This window comes from Oryzias latipes, chromosome 23 (genome assembly GCF_002234675.1).
Source record: "Oryzias latipes chromosome 23, ASM223467v1".
Taxonomy (NCBI): domain Eukaryota; kingdom Metazoa; phylum Chordata; class Actinopteri; order Beloniformes; family Adrianichthyidae; genus Oryzias; species Oryzias latipes.
The window spans coordinates 14,545,970-14,558,277 of NC_019881.2; the positions used below are offsets into that span (position 1 = coordinate 14,545,970).

The 12,308-nt window shown below is 36.9% G+C and overlaps 1 protein-coding gene across 5 annotated transcripts in view; it reads left to right on the forward strand.

Annotated features, from left to right (window-relative positions):
* The window catches only part of LOC101173517 (voltage-dependent L-type calcium channel subunit alpha-1C), a 197,723-nt gene that overhangs the window by 59,442 nt on the left and 125,973 nt on the right, over nucleotides 1–12,308 (forward strand). For all 5 annotated transcript variants that reach the window (XM_020714255.2, XM_020714256.2, XM_023952670.1 and 2 more), the window contains exon 2: nucleotides 9,394–9,823. In XM_020714255.2, the coding sequence (XP_020569914.2) occupies nucleotides 9,394–9,823 (430 nt within the window). The remainder of the gene's footprint in view (nucleotides 1–9,393; nucleotides 9,824–12,308) is intronic.

Consider the following 12,308-nt stretch of genomic DNA (forward strand, 5'->3'; position numbering starts at 1 on the left):
AACAATACTTTGTCAGCTATAACAGAAAAAATAACCTCAGAAAGTAGAGACTACCTGTTCGTGTGTATCTTGGGACATTTTTTGAGTTTTTCTTTTTCTATTTTACAGTTTGATACTATTTTAAAAACCTTTATGTACTCTAGTAACTTTTTTGTTTCTTTAGCAATTAGTAATTTTATTTTTAATTTCTGCATTTGTAAGAAAGGTCGTTTTTTCAGTACCTTTCCATAAGAAATGCATTAAAAAAAACAATTTTTACATTTAGTTGTGTCTTAAAAACAAAAGAACTTCATGGATTTGGCTCGCATCTCTTTGGTTGTTTAAGATGAGAATAAATATATCAAATAATAAGAAATAAGCAGCCTAAATCCATGCATTTTTATTTTAATCTTCCTAGGATTTGCCATAAGTGCATTTTTTTAAACAGGGATAAATTACATAAAAAAACAGAAAAGATATTCCCAGTGAAACACTTCAATACATTTCCTGAAGTCACTTGAATCCTTAAAGAGAGACTAAAAATAGCCATTCAGTAAGAACACTTTCATATGCTTTATGATTTGAATGTAATTATTTACATTGTGTGCTATAAAATGTCATAGATGTTTTCCCCTGCCAGTTTTAAGAAAACTTGACTTCTTAACTCTCCATATAGGATTGCCTGAAAGTTAGTGATAGATGGCGTTGAATGCCCACCATTTAACACAAACAATCTGCTGTTAGAAATAAAGGATAGCTGCGTGTGTTGCACACATGCAGTCTTCTTGAGCATTTGGTTGATAAAAGTGTCTCATGTATGTCGATCCGAGCCCTGTCTCATTTTTTTTTCCCACATATCCTTTGACACCAGTTAGTATGTTACGATTTAATGAATAAATGAATGAATGATGAAGCCTTCACAGTCTGAGTCACTGCAATGAAAAGTGCAGCAGAAGCTAGCAAGTGTGCTGTAGTGTTGCAGAAAGAACTTCCATTCTTTTACATTAGGTTGCCATGGTTTCCTGCAACCATTTTTTATGGGCAGTACAAAAATAAGACAAATGTATCAAGCAGATAGATCTTTTACTCATGGGAGCATGCAAAGCAGTCAGCTTTTTTTTGCTGCATGAATGCATGGTGTTTTAATGCCATGCATGTGCTGATGATGTAGCATGAGTCAGCATATACAGTGATCATCTGCTGCAGGATGGGGTCAAAGATGAAGGAAAGCAGGTGTGTGTATCTTGTATTTCCTGGGGAGCAGGTGGGTTTCTGCATTGTTTACATGCACGTAAATTATGTATGCAATAAAAGTGGCAGATGTGTATGTGCAGTATGCTTAACTGGCAAAAAAATGGATACAGGTCTGAGTGTGAAAAAAACATACAAACATGTACACTAAGGGGGATGTGCAGCTCCTTGTTTAAAGACCTACTCTGATAAAAATGCTGTTTTGTGTATTTTTAACATGTTCTACCCTGTAAAAGAAAATTAAGCTTAAAATTGCATTTATGAGTATTTTTTTATTCAAATCTTTATTGAATCAGAACCAGACAAAAAATGCTGTTGGAAAAAGCTTATAGCTAGTAGGTGCTACAATCAGCAGCTGGGGCACAAGCTCCCTTCTCCACTCCATTCTGATGCACCCACTTGTAGACGACTAGATCCATGTACATGTACGTCTTTGTTTTCCTCATCCGAGATGGCATCTGGCTCAAAACTGTACGGCTGGATAGCTCCAATATTGCTCGCCATTTTTGTGACAGCAGTAATGTTAGGTTGGGGTTGTGATAGGCTGTAAGCTAGTGGGATAGCATGGAAATAAATGGATGATGGAAAATGGGGGCACGCTTATTTCACATCACCAGTCCCGGCCACAACTCAGAGGCAAATTTCTAATGAACTCCTCCTCTGCAGAAACTATGTCCTTAAAAACGACACAGGTTATTATTTATTTATTTATTTTGGGCAAAAAATGTCCCAATCAGGATTAAAAGACCACTGGGAACGCTTTTTAAATAGAGCAAAATATGAATGGAGTGGGATTTTAATGTATACATCTGACTTAATTGCTATTCTTTTGTTTTTAGTTTTGGAAGTATAAGCTTTGGATGTGGATACATTTGATTTAGGCAACTTTGGTTTATTTATTTATCTTTATAGCAGAGGTAATAATGGGAATTGGTGTGATGAAAGGCAATTCAAGCCATTAACAGTATGGACACACTGACAGTCTTTGTGACAAAGAAGAAAAAGCCATCAGCACCCTGTTATTTTTGTCTGTGTTTATGTTTTGGGCTTGAATCTGATTTCAAAGTAGCTCTATAGGTCCGGTGGGTCAGAATACTGATGGACAACTCTCTCTTTCCAGCTATATAAATGGATGTAAGCAACAGAGAGAGAATAATTGCCAGTTGGAAAATGACAGAGGGGAGCACGTGCAGAAAGAGGAAAAAAATGAGAGAAAGAGGGGAGATGTGGAGAAATGGAGAGATGAGAGAGATAGATTAATGGAGAAAGCAGAAAGGATGATTGAAAATGAACTTGTCTGCTTCTAGAGTCAATGGAGGGAGTGACAGCTGTAAGCTGGAAAAGAGACGGAAGAGGGTGAGGTGCAGTGCAAGTCAGCACAAGAGGAGAAAAACTGGAGGGAGAAAGGTGGACGAATTATTTAGCAATGATGATTGGCAGAATAAATGGTTAAAAAGAAAGTAGAAAGTGGAAGAAAAAGAGGTACAGTAGCAAAAGAAGGTCATCTTTTATAAGCAACAATTTAGCTGGGCTGGTGGATGACTGCACTGAACTGGATAAATCCCATTGGTTAGGCCCACTTTAGCTTTCTGGACCTCAGTTGGACTCCTTTAATATCAGAGCTGCTGTAACGTGTGTCTGCAAATGTGTGTGCGTCCTTCTATTTAGTATCTGAATAGCTGTCAACATCTGTTTATTGACTGATAATGTCATATTCACTGTCCACTTAAATAGATCTCAAACGCATGAGTAGAACAAGTGGATAAAAGAAGGGTATCTCGTAGATATTAAAATATATATGAAAAGTGGGTGGTCTGATTTCTTCTTCTACTTAATTAAACAGGCAGAAAAATATCTGATTGTTAAAGTTTTTTTTCATCTGATGCTTCAAGAGTGTTGCAAACATGCGTAGTGTTGCAATGACATTTTGAGGCAGAGTGCTTAGAGTTACAGTGATAGCATCTGTCTCCTGTCTTTATCATTAAGCAGATAAAGGCTTCACTGACTTCAGCTCGTATCACAGCTCATTAAAGACTGCAGTTAAGCTCTCATTGAAGTTCGCCTCAGTTGGCTTTACTTCAGATTCACAGTGAACGCTGACAAGCTTTACCAGGCAAGGTTTTATCTATAAAATCTGATCAAACATTTCCCCATATGCTCGTGTTTGAATGCTGTTATCTTGTTTTATGCTTGTGCAATGGTGCATTTTTAAAATTTTGCTTGAGAGTTTGGTTATTTGCCAGTATGAAACTACATGTAATGTAATGCACATGTAATGTACTTAGATTAAATGATCAATTTTTTTTAATTATATTTGTCAAAGTCGTATCAGAAATAAAACCACATAAAGGTGCTTTTGTGTGCCAGTCCAAAGTCCAGATAAATGCAACCAGTTGTGTCTAAAAGAGCATCCGTCATGTATATAAAGCCAAATTAAATCTTGCGAATCTTAAACAGAAATCTTATTTCGAATCTGTTGTGGCAATGGTTTAACAACGGCCGCTGCCATTGCTGTTTAGCTACAGAGGAATATTTTTGTTAAAAAAGTAAAGGAAAGCGGCACGTTTGCTGAAATAGAGAGAAAGAAAGGCAGGAGTGTAGAACTTATGCTGCATTCACACTGAATGTGAATTCACATCCTCTGCCTCTGTTTCGATGTGCAGCGAAATCACAGCTGGACAGTTGTCTAGCAGTGTGTTCACAAACCCAACACTCCCACCACATGTGGGAGGAGCTACTGCTACTGATTTTCAGCCTCATTGCTACATGGAAGCATTAACTGTATATCTTTGTATCTCAAATACATTGCATGGAAGACACGGATGATGTTGAGAGATCAGGTTTTTTTATTTCAAAGAGCTCTACAAAAACATCAGTGAGCACATCTCCATGTCTGGGTTAGTGACATCATTTAGAGGAAAACCACATAGTTGGCTGACAGGGTGGAAAGACGAAAGGTAGATATCCTGTGTGTTCAAGAGACTAGCAACTGGATGGTTTCCAGCCAAGGAAAAGAACCACAAATGCAATATTTGCTTTGAGGATGCATCTGGAGACCAGAAGGAGCTGCATTGTGTCTTTGTAGATCTAGAGAAAGTCTTCGACAGGATACAGAGAGAGGAGCTGGGGTTTGCATGAGGAGGTTTGTAGTGGCAAAGACTGGAGTTGTGCATGACTTGTATGGGGGTTGTAAGAAAGTGGTGAGTTCAAGGTGGAGGTGGGACTGCATCAAGGATCAGCTTCGAACCCCTACTTGTTTGCTGTGATGGACAGACTATCAAATTAGGTTAGAAAAAAGTCTGAATAGACCATGATGTCTGCAGATGACTTTAAAACACATGAGAACAGGGAGCAGGAGGAGGGACATCTAGAGAGCTGGAGGTTTGCTCTGGAAAGAAGAGCTGCAAGACTGTATCTTTGAGTAAATAAGAGGAACTCAAGTGGAACAGTGAGGTTATAGGAAGCAGAGCTGAAGAAGCTGGAGGACTTCAAGTATTTAGGGTCAACAGGGTGAGAGCCCATGTTAGATGCTTTGGAGATAAATACAGGGAAGCAGATTGAGATGGTTTGGATATTTCCTGAAGGGGACAGTGCCTATGTAGGTAAAAGGATGCTGAAGTTAAAGCTACCAGAAACAAGGCTTAGAGGAAGACTAAAGTGGAGGTTTGTGGAGGAGGGTGGCTATGTGGGCAAGGAGGATGCAGAGGATAGGGTTAGATGGAAGAAAATGATTTGCCATGGCGACTAAAGAGAGCAGCTGAAAGATAAAGAAGAATATGCCAAATTATATCAAATGATGAACATAGATTTAGTCAGTTCTGAAAGCTCATTTGTTATCTGAAGGATTGCTGACAGACACACAAGTGCTCAGAAATCACTGATGCATGTAAGGAGAAAATACAGCTTTGATTAGATCAGAAAGAGAAGCAGCTCCAACACTAAATAGTAATATCTCTGTTAGGCACTTGTCAGCCACCCAAACTGCTTACAGTGAGTGTCACAACTTTGTCTTAGGGAAACTGAGCATGTGTCGTTACCACAGAAAAAAAGGGCTGGCCTGTCAAAGTTTGAAAAAAGGATTTGAGGAAGCTTAATACTCACTATGCTCCACGAATAATTTCTTTCCTGGCAAAAAGACCTAACTTTTTAAAATGAACACACAGTGACCATATATTGTCTTGTGAACTCCACACCTTACATATATTTATTCTTCTGTAAATTTAAAGAAAATGCCTGTGTTTGCGCATAATTTTGTGATTCATTATGAACAAAAAGTATTACGTTTATTATAGTTCCTCTTTGTATCCAATCATCATGTGGAACACACACCTAGTGGTTACGTGGTGAGCTGCACTTGGTTCCATTTTCTATCATTCTCAAAGGAGTGTAAATGTTAAAAGTTGCTTGGTGAGAAAATTCAGAAAGACGTGCTTTTATGATTTTGGCTGATTTTGTCAATCTTTTTGCATATTTTGTTGAGCACTAGTAAAATTGATCACTTCATATTTAAAAATGTGCTGAATAATGTAATTAAATGACGGAATTAAAAAAACATTAATGAAAACTACATAAAGAAAGATTGGATTTAAAATAACTTTGACAGAGCATCAATAACAACAAGTACATTAGTTTAAGGAATCAGTCTGACCATCTTGTGATCTATTGTAAAATGGTCATTTTAATTATGACAATGCCGCTTTTAGCCAATACAACTGTTGTTTTCTGGGACATAGTTTCGTCAGAGAGGCAGCGGTTCATTAAACATTTGCTTTAGAGTTGTTGATCGCTGGTGCAGAGCAACCTCGCCCCCCCCCCCCCCCCCCCTTACTCTAACCATTGTGTTGTGGAGCAACAAATCCTTTACATCACAAATAAGCTCTTTTTTAAACAGCATTTTTCATGCTTTCTTTTCTATTAATCCTCCATCATCAGAAACATGCCACAAGAACATGTTAAAACAACTTCACACAATTTTCATCGGAGTGTGTATTTAAAATCACAGGCAAAAATATTGTTATGTAGTTTTATACTGTAATTTTCACCATTTGATGAGTGGATATATTACTGGAGCAATGTCAGTTCCAGTGAAGCAGTCTTTTTCTGGAACCGTTTTATTTTTTTAAGATTATATGTACAGGTCACTGAATATTTTATTCGTTTTTCTCCTACTATCTATCTTCTGCATGTTCTACTTATACATACAAGTGTTTACCTCACTCTATCTATTGCTCTCAATTTCAGCTTTTCTCTTTCTTCCTCTCAGTCTCATCCATGGTGTAACGCATACAGTCCATCCCACACTGCATGATGAATGCAAAGTCATGTAACAGGACAGAGACATGTGCTCCAACATACAGATTACTGGGCTCTGTATTATTAAAGTTTCACTATCCTATAATCCTCACACACTCATTCATGCAGCATACATACACAAACACACATGCACGCACGCATGCATGTGCACACATACATGCAAAGAAAGCACACTCTCAGTAGAAGTGAGCTCCCAGTGAGAGGGTCATGCAGGCTGAGATAAACTGATCTTGCAGAATTACAATATGCTGGAAGGGATTGTATTCAGTGTGTGGTTACATGAGCTACAGAAATAAATTGTATGCAGTAGGAAATGCAGTATGATATGAAAATGCAACCAACTCTGCCTTTTTTCTGAATAACATGCTAATAGCTCTGCTGTACAGCTTATCTGTGCTTTTCACTTTAATCAATTGGTAGTTCTTTGTTGACAGTGGTGAATAATGCTAATAGCTTTATTTTTTTTGGTCAATGCCCAAAACGTGCCAATGGACAATCTTAGTCACAAGGATTGGACACAGTTTCAAACTCAGTCACAGTCAGAGTGGAGTCGAGCATTTGTTTGTAGCTTGAGCAGTAAACTGTGGGATAGTTTCTCAAATTTTTTTTGAATACAGATTAACACAGGTTAATGATGAATTCATTTCTTTTCCCAGGATGTCTATTTCATTATCAATGTAAAACATGGCAAAATGTTGTAAAGCCCTCCTGCTGGCCTGGGGTCACAGTCTCGTGTTCTGATTGATTAACATTTGTCATAACAGTTTACACAACCCGACAACACAAACTATCCAAAACATGACTGGATAAAAGTTACCATATTGCACAAAATTGTCAGTAACTAATTAGGGAGGGGGCAGGGGTTTAGGGTTTTCTAAATCCATTTAGGCCAGAAAAAAAGAGGCCCTGAAAACCCTGCCCCCTCCCTTAAACTTTTTCCTTCATGTAAAAATGGGGAAGGTGATCTTAATTTAAAGCAACAAAGTAAATGCAAATTGATCATTTTTATCATAATTATGTTACCAATTGTATTGTCATCTCTTTTCAGTTAGATCTGTGTTTCACATGTTTTTGTCACTGTTCCTTTATCTTAGATGTAGCAATACAAAATTTAATTAACTTTACAGGAGATCTGTATTGATTTTTTACTAAACTTTTATTTAACAGTGTGTGCTAAATTAGATTTTAGATTATATGAAATTGGGAAATTATTGTTGTTGTCTTTTTTGTTCTTTACTAAGGTTTTGCTCGGTTTGAAAATGTTGAGCATTTTTTTTTATTTAAAGATTTTTGTTAATTTATTGAGAAAGAAGCAATATTTATTTTAGTTCAGAAATCAGAATCAGAATCAGAATTACTTTATTGATCCAACACGTGGGAGATTGGTTCGTTACCATTGCAACTGACAACATTGTAAACGTTAGAGAGAAAAAAGAATAAGAATAATATAAAAACAAAAACAAAATGTAGTATAAATGCAAACAATAAGGTGGTATAATTTAAAAAGCTATTTACAGACAGTGCAAGTAAAAACATGTGCAAAAGAAATGTGCAAAAAAAGAAAAACTGGGCAAAGGTTATCTGTTGCATTGTGAGTTATTGTGCAGGGTTATTGTATTGGGTATGAAGTATTTCCGGTTGCAAAACTAGATGATTTTGATTTGTTTGACCCTATCAGTAAGTAAAATGCAGTACAGTACCTAGTTTTGAGGATGGCTTTTGTGATGACAGAACTTGCCAAACACTAATTAATATTTTACTTTAGGACCCAATTCAATCATCTTTTGATCTATTTTAAAGGCGTTCCCAGTTATCCAAAAACCTCTGTCAATTTCTGGGACATACAGTAGTTTATGCATAGCAGCACTAGTTTAGTACAAATTTGCCTCTGAGTTGTGGGTAGGACTGTTGGAGTAGAGCAACCCAGCCCTTACTTCCCGTCATCCATCCGTTTACACTTTCCTGCTAGCTTACAGCCCCTCACAACACCAACCTAACATTACCGATGCAACAAAAATGGCGATCAATCTTGAAGCTATCCAGTCGTACAGTTTTGAGCCTGATACCATCTCAGAAGAAAAAACAAAGATGTACATTGTTCTATTTGTCTGCATGTGGAGAGTAAATTAAAAACACACAAAAAAATATTTTCATTGGAGGGTCTTTGAACTGCATCAGCAAAGATATAATCAAAGAACATTTAACTCTTTCTGATCTTTGGATAGATACATTATTTAGTCTGACTTCCAATCTTTTTCATGTCTCCTCTATGAATTGGTGAAAACCATGTATTCTGACAAAGATTACTTTTATTCAGACATGAATACTACATGTTTTTCCTCTTTCCTGACTAACTTCGATAATTTTCTCTGCAAAACAGATCAAGTCATGCAATCCTTTTGTCCATTGTGACAAACACAAACCTGCAGCCCTTTTTCTTATTAACATGAACAGCCCTACTTTGTAAGTAACAGGATGTAGAGCTTTATAATAAAATAGATGAAATAGACTTTAATGAAAAATGTGTTAAAACACTTGGAGACAATGAATAGAGAAAGTAAACATCAAAGTGAATGTAGTTAGGTCTATTATACTTACTTTAGTTGTCAGAGTGAATCTGTTGTGCAAGGATAGTTTTTAACAAAAACAGCTGAATAATTCTTTGCACGTCCAAATTCAAGTGATGAACCAAAAATTGAAACAATATGTCAGGTTCAAGGATCCATGTGGGATGAATTTAACTAAGAAGTGAAATCAATTGTTTAAAAAAGGAAGTGATAAATCGATTCCCTGGTGTTTAAAAAATGTGGTTTGCTAATGATCTGTCTTCTACTTTTATTTTCTTTCCAGGCTCCGATTACTCTCCCCCTACGCTTCCTCGTCCCCCTCATCCAGGCCTGACAAACGAGCACAGTGGTGTCGAGAGCCATGGCGATCGAAGTGGAGGAGGGGGCGGGCCCAACCACGGAGTGGGTGTGGTTGGTCTTGCACCTGAGCACATCCCCACACCAGGGGCAGCCCTGAGCTGGCAGGCGGCCATCGATGCTGCGCGGCAGGCAAAGATGATGGGCAATGCCGCGTCAGGTGGAGGAACAGGACTTGGGTCGGGAGGGGGCGGGCCCATCTCTACGGCCAGTTCCACGCAAAGGAAAAGACAGCATTATAGCGCCAAACCCAAGAAACAGACCACAACGACAGCCACAAGGCCGCCGCGGGCTCTGCTCTGTCTCACACTCAAGAACCCTATCCGCAGAGCCTGCATCAGCATCGTAGAGTGGAAGTATCCTTTAAAACACAGAAATAAAATAGTTTTTGTGTTTCAGTTCTCTCTAAAACCATGTAAAAAGATTTGTTTGTTTAATAAGGACCAAGAGAGTATTAGTTTTGATAAAGAAAAAGGATTGAATTGTAGTTTAAGGACATGAGAATACTTTCTGCAGCCTCATCAAAAGAGACCAAAGAGCTGTTTGTAATTCAGTTTGATGATATAGATGATTTTACGTAAATCATTGAGAGTATTAGTAAGTAGTAAATGTTTTTGTGTGTTTTTTTTCTAGAAATTAACTCAGGATGTTTTACCTCAGCTTTAAGCAAGGTTTACAACGTTCAAGAATGAGCAAAATGGGTATTCTTCAATGCGATTTTAACACAAGGTAGTACAGTGTGTGAATTATTAATTTCTTCTTCATGATCGATTTTGAGACGATTGGCACTTCCATGCTTTGAAAAGGGCGCTACCCATACGTCACTACCAAATCTGAGTTCCTGACTGGCGGAAGGTTATTTGGCTTAACTTTTGTTGCACATCTTGCAGGTAGAGCCCATAAACAGGCTTAAAAACTTGCATAGCAACATGTGAACATAAGAGTTTTGAACACAGAAGCCTGAAACGTGTATTTACTTGTAATTTACGTGTAGGTCCATGCACATTATTTTGCTTTACCTAGTCAAAAGTGTCATTCTTCTCTCTATCCATCCAAATATTCTTCTTTTTACCTCTTTACCTTTCATTTTCTGGCTTCAAAACAAGGCACCGGGCCTTCCATCAGGGTGACAAACAATAGAAGAAGTGAAGAGAGACAGAGGAAGTCAGTGCCACAATCAAAGTAATCAATAAAAGGCGCAGGTCACTATTAGCATTGCCTCTGGAAGTGTACAGCCACACATCATCTGCACCAGACAGAAGGAGAGGAAGTGTCAGGGAAATGAGGAGGGCAGGGATGTGGGCAGAACATGGATGTCAACAGAGGAGATAAAGTAGCAAAGAGGCTGAGGGGGCATGCGGGTATTAAGGGGAGGGAGGGACAGGTAAACAAGAAAAATTATATGGCAAGTTGAGAGCAAATGTACAGAGAGGGCAGGAAGGGATGGAGTAGGTGGATCATATGGAACTAGGAAAACTTTTGAGTTTTTTTTTGCTTGATACAAGCTTTCATGCATTGTATTGCATTTAGCAATCTTTGTTGCAGTAGATTCATGGAAGCATCTTATTAAAGACAACTGCATATTTGCAAAAATTAAATGTAATATCTGTCACACTTCACAACATAAATTGTCTTCACAAAGTTAAATCCCAAAATTAAAATCTAATACGTTTGTTCAGATTTTTGTGGGGAGTTCATGACTTTGGTATAATTTGAAGAAATAAATTATTAATGTAAATTAATCATCCTTGAAATCTAGCGTCCATTCATAAAGTCTTTTATTTTAATGAAATTTCTGCTTTTCTATCAGTTTTAAATTGAGGTATTCATCATTTTATTGATAAAAGTTTCACCTTAGTTCTGTGTTTGTAACTATTGAAAAAATTGTCTTTCATAACCAAACAAATGTCATTTAAGCACTGTATTTTGAGAAATACATTTATATTTTCTTGATTTGCATTTAAATCAAAATGTAAATGATTTGAAAAGTTGTGAATTAAGCTAAATTACTGTATTTCAGTATATTTGCTGTGATATAGACCTAATAATCACAGACCTTCAGTTGGACCTAATGCATTCATCTTTTTGTAAACAAAAATTCAAGATAGTCATTGTCTTGGACATTTTAAATATATATTGTACAGGTGAGAATATGTTATGTTAATATTTATAAAGAAAATAAGATACAAGCATGTGACCTGGTTTGGAAAAGCTGATAGGTTAAATCATCTTCAACAATTAAACAGATTTTGCACATTTTTCAGTAGTTGCAAGTAAAACTGGTCCAAAAATCCAAGAACAGTTTTCTCAACCTTGTCAATTTTATCAATAATATTTAAAAAAAAATTAAATAATGGACATATAATTATTTAGGCTTCTTGTATCTCCAGCTAATCCTGAACTTTGGTGACACTAATTGAAAGTTCTTATAACTCTACAATAAAATCTGAAGCCATCTTTTGAAAATCTAAAACGCGGTTCCACGACAAAACATGTGCAAACTCAGAATATGTCTGAATCAAAAAAAGGAATCAGTCTTACTTCTTTTTACCAAGCTGATTAAATGAAAATTCTCACCTTTCAAGCAGCAAATCATTATAAAAACTTACTGGCATTTATACAATGAAGTTTCTTTTTTTCCAATAAAACCCTCACTCCATATACTAAGGGGATGCAAACTTCCTATGTTAAATTTAACCTATATTTTTTGATTTGCAGTCATGCTTTAAGCCTTATCAATAATATGTCCTTGCTGTCAAAATAGTAGGCAATCATAATCAATACCCAAATGCAACTACATATTTTTTGGCCCATAAATCACAATGATAGAGCCCATTAAAC